Source organism: Protopterus annectens, chromosome 12.part0 (assembly GCF_019279795.1).
Source record: "Protopterus annectens isolate FY-2018-M chromosome 12.part0, PAN1.0, whole genome shotgun sequence".
In the NCBI taxonomy this organism is placed as follows: Eukaryota; Metazoa; Chordata; order Ceratodontiformes; family Protopteridae; genus Protopterus; species Protopterus annectens.
The window spans coordinates 262,563,209-262,582,403 of record NC_056746.1 but is presented as its reverse complement, the minus strand read 5'-3'; the positions used below and the strand labels follow the sequence as shown (position 1 = coordinate 262,582,403).

General features: G+C 42.9%; 1 protein-coding gene across 1 annotated transcript in view; it reads right to left on the bottom strand.

Moving 5' to 3' along the window:
- The window catches only part of ANKS3 (ankyrin repeat and sterile alpha motif domain containing 3), a 1,450,330-nt gene that overhangs the window by 215,495 nt on the left and 1,215,640 nt on the right, over positions 1–19,195 (bottom strand). The window contains exon 14 of the mRNA XM_044089324.1: positions 8,653–8,747. Coding sequence (XP_043945259.1) covers positions 8,653–8,747 — 95 coding nt within the window. The remainder of the gene's footprint in view (positions 1–8,652; positions 8,748–19,195) is intronic.

Genomic DNA, 19,195 nt, shown 5'->3' with positions numbered 1-19,195 from the left:
TAACTTTAAGCCTTCCTGTGAGTTTCCCAACTCGGACAGACCAGGCTACCTTTCTACTGTCACTAAAAAGTACAGTTGTGTACACTTACCATAAATGTAGATGTTCGAGTGTATTCACTGTTGCAGTCATCACACTTGGGTTATCTGCCTGCAGGTAGCCCTCAGTTGGCCCGAATACCAGAGACTTAGTATTTCTGCATCTGATGCTGTTGCTCCAGGACTGACATCAGGTCGTCAGGGATATAAAAACAGGCAGCCGATGGCATTACATTAGTTTTTCTTGCCCCAAATGTCAGGAGCCCCCCAACAGAGAGCTAAGTTATGGTGGAGGAAAACACCACCAGTAAAAAGTAAATACCAATACCCCTGAAAAAGGAGGGGAGGTAGTAAAAGGCATAGAGAGTTTAGAGAGAGAAAGAGAGAGAAAACCAGGGGGCTAGAGGGAGGGAAACCAGGACTGCACAGTGAATACACTTGAACATCTACATTTATGTAAGTGCACACAACTGTACTATGTTCTTCATGTTTCACTGTGCAGTCATCACACTTGGGTAGATTCCCAAAGCTGAAGAAGGGTGGAGGCTATCAAAAAGAGTTAGGGCTGGCTAGAATGCCTTGCAGGACTGCTGTTGCAAAACCTGCCCTGGAATTGGAAAAGATAGGCAAGTGGTAATGCTTGGTGAAGGTGTGTACGAAACACCAGGTAGCTGATTCCAGGATGTCCCTGGTGGGGACTCCCCTGAGGAATGCTATAGAGGTAGAAGTTGCCCTAGTGGAAAGTGTTCTGAACCCCTGAGGGGTTGGTTTCCCATGGTGCTTGTAGCAGAAATGGATGCAATGTGGTATCCATTTGGAAACTGTTTGCTTTGAAATGGCCTTGCACTCTGCCCCTGTTGCAAAGCTGACTAGTAACTGGTCAGATTTTCTGAAGGGCTTAGTCCTATCAAGGTAGAATCTGAGCTGTCTGTGCACGTACAAGGAGTGTAGGATCCTTTCCACTTTATTTTGAGGATTAGGGAAGAAGGTAGGCAAATGGATAGATTGGTTGAGAGCCACACTGGACACCACTTTAGGCATACAGGAAGGGTTAGTTCTGAGGGAAACCCTGTCAGCATGGAAAATAATGAAGGGTTCCACAGCCATAATTGCTTGTAGCTCAGATACTCTAATAGATGAAGTGATGGCCAGAAGCAAGGCTGTTTTTCAAGTGAGGAATTTTAACTCTGATGAGGCTGCAGGCTCAAAGGGGGGTAGCGTGAGCTTTTCCAGTACAAAGTTAAGGTCCCAAGCAGGTGTGGGTGCTCTCCTTGGTGGCCTTAAGTTGTTTGCCCCTCTCAGGAACTGTTTGATAAGAGGGTGAGAGAAGAGAGGTGGCTCAGTGTTGTAATCAGCCGAAATGGCAGAGGCATGGATCTTAATGGAGGAGAAGGATAGGCCTCTGTGGAGTAGATCTGCTAGGTAATCCAGGATTAGAGACAGGGAGGGCAGAGTTGTGTCCTCTCCTTTAGACTGAATCCAGGAGCAGTACCTTTTCCACTTATCAGCATAGGATTTCCTTGTACTGGGTCTTCTGGCTTCAAGGATGACATCCAGCACCTGCTTGCTTAGGCAGGTTACTGGGGGAGAATTCAAGAATAAGCCAGGCTGCAAGATTTATGGTTTGCAGTTGCAGATGCAAGATCTGTCCCCCCTGCTGAGAGAGCAGGTTTGGGTTCTGGTGTAGGTGCCAGGATGGCACCGGTGACAGTCTTCGCAGGAGTGGGTACCAGTGTTGGCGTGGCCAGTCCGGGGCTATCAGAATTGTCCTTGGTCTGTCCTGTCTTATCTTGAGCAATACTCTTGACAGGAGGGGCAGAAGGGGGAAAGCATAGATTGAGAGATTTACCCACTGGAAGGATAGGGCATCCGCTTTCCAGGCCCTGCAGTGAGGTGTCCTGGTGCAGAATCTTCTGAGCTGGTGACTGCAGGGGGAGGTAAAGAGATCCACCTCTGGTGTCCCCCATTTCTGAATCAGAAGGTTGAAGGTGCATGGCTCTAGTTGCCACTTGTGTGGGTCTAGGAGATTTCTGCTTAAACCGTCTGCCAGTGAGTTTTGTTTGCCTGGCAGGAATTGAGCTTGCAGATGTACCTGCATGTCAAAGGCTGTGTTCACAGGGCCATGGCTAGCCTGCAGAGTGGGTAAGAGTGGGTTCCCCCCTGCTTGTTGATGTACCACATAACTGTAGTGTTGTCTGTTTTTATTAGCAGATGTCCTGGTGAGAGTAGGGATCTGAAAGCTGTCAGAGCATGCTGCACAGCTAGCATCTCTTTCTGGTTGATATGCAGATGCATTTGACTTGGGCTCCAGTGTGCACCCCCCCCCAGGCATAGTCTGATGCGTCTGTGGTTAGGGTCTGGGCATTGTGGGGTTGGGTAAAGGACAGTCCCTTGTTGTGGTTGCATGCTGCTGCCCACCAAAGAAACTCTGTCCTTAGACAGGGTATTATGGGAATGACAGTTTCCAAGTCCTGAGAATGTTGGCATCAAAGACATTTTAAGTACCACTGAAGTTTCCTCATATGCAGTCTGGTATATGGAATTAGTAGGATACATGAGGCCATGAACCCTAGTGCCTGCAGGATTTTCCTTGCAGATGCATTTGACTTGGGCTCCAGTGTGCCCCCCAGGCATAGTCTGATGCGTCTGTGGTTAGGGTCTGGGCGGCGTGGGGTTGGGTAAAGGACAGTCCCTTGTTGTGGTTGCATGCTGCTGCCCACCAAAGAAACTCTGTCCTTAGACAGGGTATTATGGGAATGACAGTTTCCAAGTCCTGAGAATGTTGGCACCAAAGACATTTTAAGTACCACTGAAGTTTTCTCATATGCAGTCTGGCATATGGAATTAGTAGGATACATGAGGCCATGAACTCTAGGGCCTGCAGGATTTTCCTTGCGGATAGCTGGGTTCTGATGGCCATTTGAGTAAAATAGCCTGTCAGATAGGCTTGTTTTTCTGGAGTGAGGAATGCCATCTGGGGTGCTGTGTCCAAACTTGCTCCCAGGAATACAAACTTTTGATTGGGGACTAGTTTTGATTTCTTTTCATTGATGGTGTACCCCAGGGAGGTTAGCAGTTTTTTTACAAATGTCAGGTGCTGCAACAGCATTTCCTGTCTGCCTGAATCAGGCAGTCGTCCAGGTATGGGTACATTTGAATATTTCTCTGTCTGCAGTAAGCAATGGCTGGAGCCAGGCATTTTGTGAATACTCTGGGAGCGGGTCTATATGACAGTATCGAATGGACTAAATAACGAATGCTATTTCGTCAATCCGATACTGATGAAATGGCAAAATAGCGAAGTCACGGAACATCAAATTTTTTCCCAGGGAAAAAATTGGTGTGCCGTCTTCGGGACTTTGCCATTTCCTCCACTATGTTGTGATCTCGGAGTTGGTATATTTAAGTAGTGGGGGTGTGGGGGGCACAGCCCCCCACTTAAATTTGTGTTTAAGTTTTTTTTTTTTTTTTAATGGAGCAGCAAATTTTTTTCCCTGGGAAAAGATTCGATGTTCTGTTTGTTCGATATTTTGTTGTTTTGATATTATCGGTACAATGAAATAGCGTTCGCTATTTACACCGTACGATAATATGATATAGACACCTGGGAGCAGTGGATAAGCCAAAGGGAAGTGCAGAGAACTGATAATGCATAGATCCTGCCCTGAAGCGTAGATATTTTCTGCATGACTCCCTTATAGGGATGTGCAGATAGGCTTCTTTTAAGTCTAGGGTGACTAACCAGGCATCTTTGGCTAGCATAAGTAGAAACTGCTGCAGGGTGAGCATTTTGAAATTTGGTACCACCAGGAAGGTGTTGAGAGTTGAAAGATCTAGGATTGGGCACCAAGTGCCCTCTTTTCTGGGTACCAAGAAAAGTCTGGAATAGAATCCTTAACCTATCAGTTCCGCAGGAACCGGTTGAATTGCACTTATAGAGAGCAGGGATTGGACTTGGCTTTGAGCCTCTGCCCACTGGTTTAGAGGGAGGTCTGGGAACCCTTTTAGGGTTGGCAGTGAGTGGAAGTAAAATTTGTATCCCTGGGATACAATGTTGAGGACCCATCGGTCTTTGGCGATGGGAATCCAGTTTTTTGCATGAAGGGCAAGTTTTCCTCCTAGGAGCACAAGCAGTTGGGCAGAGGAGGGGGTGGAGTTGAGAAGTCTTTGGGAATTCTTTCCATAAGGGGGTGGCTTAGCACTCCCTGTTTTAGAGGTGGAGGTACTCCATTGCTTAGATCTCTGCATACACTGAGACTGTAGTCTGGGGGGGTCTGTTTCCCCTGGGTCTAGTTTGAAATGGCCTTGAGGGGGGGCTGGAAACGACCAATGTTTTGAGGGGCAATGCCTACTGAATCTAGGAGGCTGTACTTGTAAGAATTCTTTGACTGTCTGCATAGATTTAGCTTTTTCTTCCATCTTTTTAAGAACCTTTTCTGCGTTGGTGCCAAACAGATTGTTCTTGTTCAAAGGAGCATTTAGTGACTTGGATTTGACATGATCTGGCAAGGTCTGCTCCTTAAGCCAAGCATGCCTTCTCAGTACAGAACCAGTGACTGCTGCCCTGCAAGATGCTTCTAGGGCGTCAAAGCCACACTGCAATGTATGCTTGCTGACTTGGCTTGCAGAATGCATACACTCTTGCAATTCTTTATTTTCCGCACAGTCTGTAAAGGTAGCTATTTTTTGATTAACAAGTTCCATAATATGTTGTTGGTACTTCAGCATGTGAAACTGACAATTCAAAGCCCTAATGGCAAGAGTTGCAGAGGTATATACTTTCTTACCCAATCTGTCCAAAGCTCTGGAATCCCTGTCCAAAGGGGTGGGATTCTTAGCTGTAGTTGCCGTGATACCTTTAGGCCCCTGGGAAATGATCTCTGGGTCAGCAGTAGGATTTATGAAAATAAATTTGTGAGAGTCAGGTACTCTGTAGTACCTGTCTGGTTTCCCAGGGGCACGGAGTAAAATATCAGGAGTAAGACTGGATTCCATAAAGACATCATCAACAACTTCCAGGACTGGTGGTATTGCTAAAGGCCTGTGTTGTGGCAAGTCTAGAAATTCTCCGAGTCTCTTTTTGGACTGAGGATAGTCTTGGCATTCTCAGTGGAAATGCTATCTTAAAGTATGTAAGGTTTCACCAAAAGAGAAAACCTCTGGAGGAGAGGCAGAGGGAATGGATTCCTCTGCATCAGAATCCTCATAAGCAGATAAGGGCATGTCTTCATAATCAGAAACCTCAGAGACGTCGGACTCTTGGTCTGTTGAAGCTGCTGGGGACTGGTCCCTTTTTCTCTTAGCCGGGGAAGGCTGACTTCCCCTAATCAGCATAATAAGGTCTTCTGCCATTCTAAGCATTTTATTTTGTGGCAAGGGAGCAGGTGCATGTGCTTTGGTCATTGGTTTTCTAGCTGTAGCGTGTACTCTTGGCCTTAGAAACTCGATAGTTTTAGACAGAACTAAAATAGTCGGTGTGTGTCGAACATCGGTAGTATGAAGAACTTACTCATATGCCGGTGCCTGCTCAGCGGCTCCGGACTCATCCAAGGTAGAGACATCCACCGGTTCCACAGTCGAAGAAGAGTCTCGCGGCATACCGGACTCCGAACGGGTCTTGGTAGAGACCTGCAAATCCATTTGAAGCGAGCATCAGGGGCTGCAAAAGTACCTCACTGAGTACCAGTGAACTGGTGACTAGCTTATTGGAAGTGTCGTCGGCAGCTTTAAATCTGTACGGTCTGTCTCTGTCTTTATCCTTACATTTTTTCGAAATATTGGTAGTCGGATGGCTTACCGAAGCCATTTCGGAATATGGAGATCGAGAACGAAAGTATTTTGCGACAATAACTGAAAGCGAGGTACGCCATGGTCTGGGCCTAGACAGCAAGAAAAAAGGATCCCCAACGGGGTACTTAGCTTTAGAAGACTTCAAGATGATTCAGTTCGTAAACGAAAACTCAGGTAGTGGCCGACCGGTACTTGAGAACTGCTTCTGCTTCGGGCTCCTCTGCAAGAAAGACTGATGTAATGGTGTCGGCTGCCTGTTTTTATACCCCTGATGACCTGATGTCAGTCCTGGAGTGACAGCATCCAACACAGAAATACTAAGTCTCTGGTGTTCAGGCTGACTGAGGGCTACCTGCAGGCAGATAACCCAAGTCTAATGACTGCAACAGTGAAACAAAGAACATCTGCAGTCCCAATCTTCTTAGTGTAAAAACGCATTTTAGTTAGCCAAAAGTAAAAAGGTACCACAAATAAATCAAACAACTAGCTAAAACAAGTAATTCTCACTTTAAGCCTCCCTGTGTGTTTCCCAATGCAGATATACCTTTCTACCGCACTAGAACTGAAGACCCAGTCTTCTTAATGTAAAAACACACTTTAGTTAGCCAAAAGCAAAAAGGTACCAGAAACAAATCAAAGAACCACCTACAAGAAGTAATTCTCAGTTTAAGCTTCCCTGTGTTTGTCAACTCACTCAGTCCAGGCTATTTTTCTATTGCCACTACAATTGTAGTCCCAGTCGTCTTAATTTAAAAAAAAAAAAAAAAAAAACTTTAGTTAGCGAAAAGTGAAAAGGTACCAGAAACAAATAAAACAAGTAGCTGCAAGTAATTACAAGGCAATTCAAGGGCAGATAAGTCAGTAATGAGGATCAGGACCCCGCCTCAGTGTCATCAATGCTAGGATGTAACCAAAGGCAACATCTTCAGATGGGTACTTGCGGGAAACCTGTCAGTCATCCAAATTAGTGTTAGAGGTAAAACATTTTCATAAGCAGAGTCTATGTGCATCCTTTTGCATGTCCTCTTTTGTAGGAACACTGATGGGGGGTGACTTCTCAGAGGACCCAGAGAAAGCATGTGCAGGCTGTTTGCAGCTGTTATCTCTGCTCTAACTTTGGAATGCATGATGAAGGAACTTCTGCACCAATTGCAAAACATTCAATGGCGGAACCAGTACCACTGAACACTGTGCTGAAACTCTTGGAAAAGAAGAAATCGTTTCTATAATCTTGAATCCACCTGCACTGGAGAGGTCCATTCTGGCCCCACATTAATCTCCACAGAAGTGGACATAAGCAGCAGTTAGGAAGGAATCCCTGACACTGATGTCCCTGAGGACTTTGACAAAGGGGCCAGTGCTGAGGCTATGATGGCCAAAGTCTCTGATACCAAAAAAAGATGCCAAGCATGTTGTTGCAGAAGACAAAGCCATACACTTGGCATTAAGCACTCGTTCCAAAGACTCAGTTGACAATGGCATCTGCCAATCAGGAAAGAAACTGAGTTCAATGTTTTTGGGGTACTACATTATTTCAATGTAATGACAAGGGGTTTATGTCCTAGAGACGTCATTAAGTTTATAAATGTTCACTGTATTACAAATGGATTTGGATGATCACCATTACTCCAAACTACAGGTGGAACTTCTCAGTTTATACAGACATGATCAGTATGATGATAAAGGGATTGTAAGTGTGGAGTGGTGATGTTACAGCTGAATAATCAGATCAGGAAGGAGGCAGTCACCTTTGCCTAGTGCACTGGTCCAGGTATTTTGTCCCTCCACCCTGGGATAGAAAGGTAGCAAGAGTCACATACTCAGATGACTACCAGCAAGATGCCAACGAATGACTGATGAAAAGGCAAGTTATAATAACAATAAAATGGTCTGAAAGGCTCGTATCAGGTCTAATTACTGAATCCAGCTCTTCTGTAGCCACCATAGACTAAAATGGCTATTAAAATCCAGTAAAAGGATGGAAGAAGACTAAAGGCGAAAAGAAAGCAGCACGAGGGCCCGCAGAAAGTCTTATCACATGCTTGAGTGGTAACATCTCATGCTGAGAGAAGAAGCAAGGGAGTCAATACCATGGACCACAATGCACCCTAGACACTTTTCTAGAAGAGACGATGACCCCGTCCTTATGTACTTCAGGGGCATTCATTTATCCCAGTCAGTAGCAGGAGGCAACAGCTACACCATAAGTCTCAATCCAGTCAGTGGGTACTGAAGAACTCAACTGCATGCCCCCATAAAAGTAAGGTGTAGGATGATGACTTTTTGGTAAAGGACAAAGCTAATGCTATTGAAGAAGAAGGGGCCACAAAAAGTGAGATGGGCTGCAAAGAAAGCCCAGACTTGAATGACTTGAATTCTGGGTCATTTAACACCCATATTTCTTATTCTTATCTTGGAACTCAGCGAACACTGTGGACAGTTCTTGCTGCAGCACCCCCCCCCCCCCCCGCAAAAGCTTAAGTGCTAAACATTGATCAAAGGCAAAGGAGGGTGCATACAACACAAATGCAACAGTTCCTCATTCTTTACAATAGCCAGATGTGGGCAGAAAAGGAATTATCCAACTTTTGCAGCCTCTGAAGAAGGTCCCTCAGAGAAAGATCCCTTCATTCTTCACTCTCTAAACCTTCCAAGTGTTTGCATAAATTTATTATTATGAAAAGACCTACCTCCATCTTATACTGCTTACTTGAAAGGTCATGCTACACACTGACAGACACTTCCCATTCCACTGAACTACAATCCCTCATAAAATTACACCATTTTCAGCCACATTTCACTTCTTCATTCTTCGTTTATGCTTACCATGTACTCCACTTCTTGCTCTTTGTTTGGAATCATATTTCTTGATTCCTATAGTCTCCACATTTAATCGTGTGGACAACTCTGCCTGGCATAGTCTGTGAAACAAAAGTAAAAAAATGGTTGCAAGGCATTCTGTAGAATGGTTAAGACAGTGATATGAGGTGTTATACAGACATTTTACATTCAAAGGCTGTTTGTAAGTTCAGTTTTTTATTTTCTTTTTTACAACCATGACATTTTCAGGATTCTTTTCCTATTCAGCTCACTTGCCACAGTTATTCAACCTGCCACATCTGCCTCTGGAATGGGACCCTCAGCACAGAGCCCAGCCTAGGAATACTGAAATAACATCAACTAAGCAATAATATCAGAAGGCCACTCTGCCAACCATCCCCCATTGTCAAGTCGGCAGAGGCACACATGCTCTACTTAGCTAATCCTAGGTGCCTCTAGATGGCAAACACAGAACTTCTTGCCTACTTGACATAGACAGAAGAATGGTAGTGTAGTCTTTTCCTTATTGTGTCTTTTTGGTACCTTTAATACAGGCCAACCACAAGTAAAGTTTAAGTCTGAGCAACAGTCAAAACAAATGTAACCATACTGTAAGGCATGTAATCACAAATACCATTCTTTGGTCTATCTTAGTGACAAACTTAAAAAACTGAAAAACAAATTCACTGCTTTGAATTAAGTCGCACACCAAGTACCATAAACTAATCCCAGTAAACCAAAACAAGGAGGCGACAAACATGGCAGATAAAATCCAAACGTTTTATTAGCAAACAGAAAGAAAAATGTGAGCGTTTGCATAGCTCAACTATACTTCATCCGACATCAAACAGCATTACATATTCCATTTTTAAATACATTGCAACAAATCACAAGCAAGCTGTATTCAATGGCTTATCAGTCAATCCTATTAGTTGCCCTACACAGAATACACATTAAAATCATGCTCCTACTATCATCATAGCAAGTGAAACGGCAAGTTAAAAATCATTAAGCTGTAAAATCATCAAAAAAGAAAGTCTTTAAATTACACCTCTAAAAAATATCACCATAATACATAAAGCTTTAATACAAATACACATAGCTATAGATGCTAAAATAATAACAGCTTGCCAAAGATGCTACTTAATTCAGTAGAAACTCGCTTCTAAACAGAAGTTGTCAGTCACAGGGAAAAAAAATTGTTTCGCTCACATAAACTCCATTGCTACACAATCGACTAAAAATCTATTGAAAATATATAAAGCTTTAAACACATATCTACCTAGCTATAGATGCTAAAAAATATATAACAACCGCTTACAAAATTATTGCTTAATCTATTGAAAACACACCAATGAACATGTCTCAGCCTCGTGGGAACATGATTGTTCCGTTCACATAAACTCTGTTGCTATGCAATCAACTAGAAAATTGAATTCTAAACGATCATTGCAGAATTAAATCAATTATATATTATCTAATGCAACTGAAAAAATATGAAACACACCAAAGAAAATAAAACTAGGATACATTTAAAAGACTACAGAAACACCACCTAAAAGTAAATATGATAGAAAAACACAAAAATATTCACTGCACAGTTTCTCAGCCCAAGTAATTAAAATATAAGCATCAAACCTAACCATAAATACTTAGTACTTCATAAGTGCTTCAACAAAAATACATTTATATGAAAAATGTATAAATAACATTTTCCACTTAATGGAACAATTTTCTATCCTTCAAAATGGTTTAAGAGAGACGGCTTCATTCAAACTATGATATGTATCTCCTTGAAGTGTGATAAGCCACCTCTGTTCATCTTTTTCAGAAGCTTTTTTGATACCTCCCAACCTACCATCGCAAGACAAAACTTGTAGAGTCAGTACAACAAAACCATGGTCTCCCCCCACTTGTAACATGCCTGGTTAATGCACTTTTTACATCACTTACATTGATATAACAGACATGCTCTCTTAATCTGTCCATAAAGACCCTGCTGGTCTTACCAATGTAGAATTTGGGACATCTGCTGAATCAGACTTGCTGAGTCTAGACTGTTTGGTATTACTTGAGCACCAAAACCAGCTCTTCAGTGAGATACTGAAAGCTCTGAGGCATACATTGTTTCCAACTAACTATAAGTGCCTGTTTTTGCTCTTATATTGCACTCTTAATTGGTATTTGCATTCTGCTGTCTGTTTGAATTGTCTTAACTGTTTTTTGCCACATTTTACTCTATACTATACTAGTTCGGCTTTAGCATAGCCCAGTTCCAGGTTTGCTGTTTCTGGGTCTGTTCTATAAATTCTGGGCATTAAATTCAAGCCATCTTTGTTGGTGAAGACTCTTCTGCACCCTTGTGAGAGGAGAGTGCTGTCTGGGTCCCATCTAATCGAGGGTAACTGAACCAGAGCTCAGAGAGAGCATCCTTATTGGCTAGTTTGAGTTAAAAGGGTTATTTCACCCTGCATTTGTGCTTGATTGCGTGTAGCGCACCACCGTGTACTGCTGCACAGAGGTGGTTACCGTTGGTGGTTACAGACACAAACATTTTGCTTGTTAAAATTTTCCAAAGCACTTTGCTTGTGGTCCTGCACAGGTTTTTCGCAGCCGTGCTCTACTGTTAGAAGAAACACTAAGCTTAGACTCAGAGGTACCAACACACCTCTCACCCACTAGCCATTCCCAAGTGCATCCTCTTTTCCTGACCATATGAATTTACCTAACACTATGGATGGACAATTTCCCACAGTTGCTAACTTGGTCGACATGGGCATCCTGAGGCAGTGTAGCAACTGCCTCATGTTCACCATCAACCCTCTACTCCTAGTTCACACAAACTCAACATGTGACAGATGCAACCATATTAAGAACTTTGAATTCATGTTCTCACACACACCAGTCAGCACATTTGACAATGACCAGGATATAAGCATGCGAGTTCACTTCATAACATTGAAATTTCATAACGCTGACTTTCATAACATTGAAACCAAAACATCTAAATTACAAAACACTGAAAATCCAAAACATTGAGAACTCAGAACATTGAAAGTGTGTTTCATAACACTGAAAACTACAATACACATGTAAATAACATCCTCTCCACCTATAACAACACCTATCTAACAAACACACTTTCTACTACATTTCTGCACTGAGGTTAGGAAATTAACTTTTTTCCACTGTAGTGTGATCTTGGAGTTGGTATACTTAATTTACGGGGAAGTGTGAGGGGCAGAGCCCCCCCACATGGGGGTACAGAGGGGCTTACCCCCTTGCAGAAACGTAGCAGAACGTGTGTTTGTTACTTATGTGGTGTTATAGGTGCAGGGGATCTTATTTACTTGTGCAATGTAGTTTTCAGTGTTATGAAGCACAGTTTCAATGTTCTGAGTTTTCAATGTTTGGGTTTTCAGTGTTTTGAACTTTTGATGTTATGGTCTCAATGTTATGAAATTTCACTGTTATGAAGTACACCCAAGCATGCAGACATCACCTGCTATGCCAACCAAACCCACATCACACATACCTACATATGTGGAGGCCCTCACCAGAAACATACCTAAACAGCAGAGACCTCCCAAACACAAACACAAGCATGCTACACATAATAGTTCCTCTGCAGAATACAATAAACTTAACAGCTCATACACCAGTGTCTCACCTGTCAAACCCTTAAGCAAAACACAAAACCAAACATATTAGTTACAGGTGATTCCATCGTGAGACACACAGATGCCCCTCTCACCAGGCTGGATAAGGAAAAGGTCACGGTCAGCTATCTGTCAGGTGCCAGGATATGCCATATTACACATGCACTCAAGTCTCTCAACAACAGGTACTGTTATGACTATGTCATAGTCCATGTTGCTGTGAATGACTTGAGATGTACCTCTCTAGACTATATGAAGACAGACATGACTGAGCTCTCGGGCTGTGTGTCTCAGGCAGGCATGTCCCTAGCCTTAAGCAGCATTTTACCTTCACTTGGGATGATGCCTCAATACAAACAGAAAATGACTGACTTCAATAATTGGCTTAGTTTCTGGTGTCATTCTAAGGGGATCCAGTATCTGTCAGGGTGGGATGACATGGTTAACAGACCTCAATGCTTTGCCAGAGATGGTCTTCATCTGTCAGCCCTGGGATTTTGACTACTGGTTAAGCTCTTGCCACCCCCACAGTGCCTTTTTTAGGCAGTGTCTCAAGGACAAAATTCCCGATGTAAAAACTCCATCTAAAAACAGCCTCAAGGTTATGCTGCTAAATGCTAGGAGTCTTAACACAAAACTGTACTGGAAGCAGTCCTCACCTTGGATGACGCAGGCATTTAAAGCAGTCAAAGAAACTTGGTTCAAGGCTGTGTTACGCACCCCAGCCATACTGGGTTACAGCTCCTTCCACATGTTCAGATAACAAACTGAAGGGATGAAAACTTAAGGAGGTGGTGTATCAATATTCATTAAAGATAAATACACCTCCAGATTGGTTAAACAGTATGATTCCCTGGAGATACTTCAGGTGCAATTAACTGTTGGTAGGACACCTATTCATGTCATTGCCAGCTACAGGACCCCCTCCATGAATCAGGACACCCACTCTGCCTATTTGGATCTACTTGAGTCTATCAAGATACAGCTGAACACCATGGTTTTGGACGACTTTAACTACCCATCCTTTGACTGGATAAATTACTCATGCTCAAACTCACTTGTCCAAGGGTTCCTTGACTTCATTAACTCCAGTGCCCTGGAACAGTTGGTTGACACCCTGAAAAGGGGTGCCAACATCCTGGATGTGGTGCTTACCAATATGGGGGACCACTGTAGCACACCCACTGTGAGGTCTTCCCTGGTAAGATTTGACCACAAATCAGCCTCATTCGAAGTAACCATCACACCTGACTCCCCCAGCAGCAACTAAACTAAAAAACTTCTCCAAAGCAGATTATAACCTTTTATGGGATGATATAAATAGTTTCACTGCACCTCCCCCTCAAATAGAACTGGCAACTATGCCAAGTTCTGCACCAGTGCTTTACACAAACACCTGTACAACTGCACTGACTCAGCCATACCTGATAGGACCAAAACAAGCTCCTCAAGGAAGAGCAAACCTGCCTAGTGGACAACAGCCATTAACAGGCTTTACAATAAGAGGTAGAAATTGCTGTCTGAGTAAGAGGGAGCAAGCCCTAAACTGGAAACACTTCCTCCTCAGCTTAAACAAGCAAATAAGACTTCTTGTGAAGTCCTCCAAAGCAAACTACGAATCCAAATTAACTTCCTCAACTAAGGACAACCATAAGGTGTTGTTTAGTTACATCCATAACCTAAAAGGAAAGGCCCAGATTTGTAATGAACTGGTAGTTAATGATATCACATATGCTGAGCCTGTGGACCTAGCTAACCTGTTGGCTGACAGGTTCTGTGAAAACTTCACTCCACTGTCCCCACCACACGTTCCCCATGACATCCCTACCACTTGTCCCCTACCTTGTATCTCTAAAGAGCAGGTTATAAATGCCCTTTCTAAGGCCAAAAACACAGCATCTAAGGGACCTGATAACATCCCAGGCTACGTCCTATATGGACTCCAACAAGAATTAGCAACACCATTGGGTACTCTTTTCAATCACAGTCTAAGCACCGGCTTCATCCCAGCTGAATGGAAAATGCCCACTGTTATTCCCTTGCACAAAGGTGGTGCTTCCACTGACCCCGGGAACTATAGACCTATTAGCCTGACTAGCCTTATCTACAAGGCCACAGGTAATCTCCAATCACTTGACCCTACTCAGTTTGGATTTGTCAAAGGGATATCATGCCTGTTAAACCTGGTGGACTTCTTCGAGACAGTCACCAAGGCCCTGGATGAGGGGAAATCTGTGCATACAGCCTACCTAGACTTAGCCAAGACATCTGACACTATCCCCCACTAGGGCATCATTGACAAACTCACTCATCTAGGTATCAACCCTTATAGCATTAGATGGGTTGCTAACTGGCTCAATGATAGAACCCATATAGTCAAAACAGGGGAATCCACCTCCAACAGCAGACCTGTAACCAGTGGTGTTCTACAGGGATCAGTCCTGGGACTGTTTGGAATCTATTTTTTCCGAAGTAAAAGCAAAAATTGAAGGTCTGTGGCTGACAAAGTTTGCTGATGACTGCAAATTGGCAGCAGTCATAGCATCTCTAATGTCAACATCCTACAAGAGGGTCTTACACAAACAAATGATTGGTACCAAAGTCATGGCCTTAAACCCAATGCAAAAAATGTAGCATCATCCCTTTTGGTAAGGGCAATGTTCCTGCTAACTACCACATCAATAGCAACACTAAGTACGCTCTCAGTGGTGACAGACCTGGACACAGAGGTTGACAGCAACCTTACCTTTGACCACCATGTCACCACAGTGCTAAAAAGGGCACTCTATATTGCTCATCTCATAAGTAAGGGCATTGCCTCTAGAAAAAAAGAAGTTATAACTTCCCTGTACTCTTCTCTCGTCAGGTCAATAATTGAGTATAACACTCCCCTTGGTATGTAACTTTCCAAGCATCTGCAGCAATTGGAGAGACCACAAAGGTTCCTCACAAGGAAAATTGAAGGTCTTCAGCATCTGTCTTATGTGGATCGTCTGAAATCACTATCACTTTATTCTGTTTCATAAAGTCTACTCAGAGGCGATCTCTGCCTTGTACACAAGGCAATCTCTGATCTGCTTTATTGAAAATGCTGCATATTCCATAAGTCAAATGATACAAGGATTACTTGCTCTAAAGACCTTAACCTGGTATGTGACATTAATAGAACCTGCTGGAGGGACAGGTTTGTCCCCCAGAGGTTACCATACTTTTGGAACAGACTCCCACTCTATGTCAAACAGAGCACGTCATTAGCCCTCTTTAAACACAATCTGGATGACTGTATGGGTAACAGTAAATTCACCCCCGGAATTCCACTTGTGTGCCTCTTGGACAAGGGCAATAGGTGCTGATTGTGAAAATAAGGGTAGAACTTGGCTAGGCTTGTAAGGTCCCTAGGGCCATTAGCCTAGTAAATTCTAAGATCCTATGATCCTATAGAGATCGTGTCCCGAAAAGAAATCTCTTCAAACGGAGTATCAGGACTGGTAGATTATCTTCCTCTCATCCATAATCCAAAGGACAGGGAATATGAGAAGAGTAAGCAAAAGATTTATCATCCGAATCTCGCTCCTCCTCAGAAGAATCCTGTTCCCTGAGTATTTTATGAGGGAGTAGAGGACCGGGGGGGGGGGGGTGGAACAGAAACTCCCTGAGGAGATTTCAATGACATCAATGTACTAAACGAGTCCTGAGTGAAGGACTGCCATTCACTCTGGGGATCCTTGGGACCAGGAGTAATATGTTTAGTCTTTTGCTTTTTCTTCAGTGGGACGTATGCCTTATGAAATTTGGAAGCCTCTGATCCAGGATGGCACTCGATGATGGTAGTAGGGACTTCTTCTCTGGCTAATATTTGAGAAACATCCCTAGGCCCCTCAGAAATAATCAGTCATGGTTTCCCCTGGAGGTCTGAAGCAGATTACTGCAATGCCTCCTCAGACATGCTTAAAGTCGGATCTCCGCAGGCCTGCAACCTGGCCATGGCACAGGAATCCAACAATAAAGCCAGGCGAACCTCCAGGTATTTACTTGCCTCAGGAAAGATGTCTGGTGGAGGCTGAACAGCAGAAGATTCCAGCCTAGGCTTCTTGGCCTTCTTCTTCACTGAGAGTTGTCCCTCACAGTGGGAAGCTCCCTCCATCGCATCCTTCACAAGAAGCTTAAGACACTGGCTTTCAAGATAAAATGCCAAAGAACAGAGTCTACTATGAAGGGTTTTAAGTACAAAGGCCTGAGAAACAGAACAGGACATATGGTCATGTGAAATGTCAAGGCAAAACAGACACTGTTTGTGACAGTCTTTATGGGGAATCTGTTTCCTACACTGGCATTTACCCTTCTTGGATGACATGAAACCCCCACAAGCAACAATAAAAAGAAAGATAAGTAAAATAGAACCCCAAAAAAGCACTAGTCTGCAACGGCTTGGTGAACCAGCAATGGAACAGGCATTCAGACCAACGATCAAGACATGGTGTTTGGACTGACAGCAAAGAAGTTCTGAGGATGGTACATCCAGACGTCAACTTTATGCCCTACATTACATGAAAAGCATACGTGTGGTGTACGGCGTACCTTAAAACAACCTAAGGCTTTGGTATACTGGGCAGACACTAGGCCGTCCTTGGCAGGGGATCCCTAATGTAATGAATACTGCAACAGTGAAATGGAAGGACATCATCTGCATGCCTGTTTTATAACACATATACTGCAAATAGTGGCTACAGATTATAAAGTATAGTGGGAAAGAAATGATTTTACAGAAGGAAGAAATGCTAAGATAAGGAAGGGATATTTTGAAGGTGTTACTGGAGAAACAGGTTAAGGATATTTAACTGGGATAGTAAAAGTAGGTGCAGAGAAAATTTAAGAAAATCTGGAATTAAGCGGAGAAGGATCAGTGGACAATTAGGATACTGCCGATTGGGAACACAAAGGATGAGAAGACTATGGAATCAGTAACTTGGAGATGGTCAAAGAAACAACGGAGGGTGAAATACTGGGAACAGGTACAAACTGGAGGAAGACTGAAAGACTGGAAGGAGATTAAGGAAGAGTTTCAGTTGAAGAACAGTTTCAAACTGGAGAACAAAGGGATAAAACAGCAATGGAAGAGAATAAAAGGAAGGTGGGAAGACAAAGCCTCAATACCACAACTTATATCGGAAACAGAAGGTATGAGAAAGGAAGGTAAAAGGATGGCAGGGTTACTAAAGACTGGGAAAAAAAGTGGGTGAAGAGTGTGAATCATCACGACGATAGAGAGTGGAAAGGGAGATTAGAAGTTGAGACTGCAGGAGGGGTCTACTTCACATACCTGAAATACCACATAACCGAAGACCAGATGATTGAGACGAGAATGCTGTAACTTCAAATAAATGAATGTCCACATAGCCAAAAAGTTTCCCAGGGTAAGTAATCACTGGGCCAACAAGAGGAGATTTACCCTCTTCCCCAGTGTAGTGAGATCCTGGAGCTGGTATATTTAGTGGGGTGGGTGCAGCCCCCCACCAGGGTAGTTTGTAGATGGTGCGGTGTGTTCTCCATGAGATGTTGGCTTTCTTCAGGGAAGAATAGGGGGTAATACTGATGCTTCTGAGATACATAACCAAAGCCTGAAAGTTTTGTAGTTTTTTATGGAAAATTCTCCATAAGTATTTTTATGACTGGACAGGATGTTTCCACGCATGGTGGGTAGTTGCAGGAAATGTGAGCAGGAAATAGGGGGACATGGTATCATATTTTTCGAAATGTACTTTGCTGAAGAAATTTCAAAGGGAACTGAAAACAGTAATGAAAGAGGTTGGATTGGGGGATATTCCGCTTAACAAGAAATTGTTCATGTTAGGTTACATGAAAAAAGTTGGACAGAGAAACAGACATGATGGAGCTATTGATGACGATAGCTAAGAAAGCAGTGATGAAGAAATGGAAAAAGAAGGAAGTACCAAAGCAGTCGGGAGGAGGTTAAGCAGATGATGTTAATGGAGAATAAAATAAAAAAAGAAAAGAACTGAGAGCAAAGGATATATTTAAATTCAGAAGATGACTGGATGGTTGGCTGAAACAGCTTGGGGGGGGGGGGTTGGAAGAAATGCCAATTAAAGTTTAGGGAGAATCAAAAAAATGGGGGGGGGGGTAGTTGAAAATAGTTTTAAGCCAAAGGTTTTTTTTTTTTTTGGTGCCGCTGTTAATTTTATGCATATTACAGTAAAACTGATATTGAATGATCCTGAAACAACCTAAGAGAATTGTAATCCCTGGTACTGGGTTGTATCTAATGTGAAAATTAAAAGGGGGGGGGGTAAAACAGAAGACATAAGTAAAGGACTAACTACTGCAGAAAGGAGTGTGTGCACTATGTATGCAGAATGCACTGGGCTGTACGAGAATAGTTGCAATAAAGCTGATTTTAAATAAAAATGGGATACAATCAGAGACCCACTTTACTAAGGTAATCTTGAATAATATTTTGCCCCAATCCAGATGACAAACAGTTGTTTAGCTTTCCTGAAAGTTTAAGTAAAATCTCAATTGTCTATGAACAAACAATGCAAAAACACAAAAGAAAACAGGTAAATGGACGAACTGATTTAAAATGTTTTGCATAGCTACCTGACACATGAAAGATGGTTTTATCCTAAGTGAAGGGTGGTTTTATCCTAAGTGATACTCTGCCTTGATAGAAAATAATATAGGAATACTGGGAAGACAGCATGTAACCCTGAAACTCTTCTGGCTGAAGTAATGGTCACCAAAACAGCTACTTTCCAAAAGACAAAAACTTATCAACTGAACTTGCTGGTTCAAAAGGTGATCTTGTCAATCTCCAGTACAAAGTTGAGATCCCAAACTGAAGCAGATCTAACCATTGGAAACCTACTGTC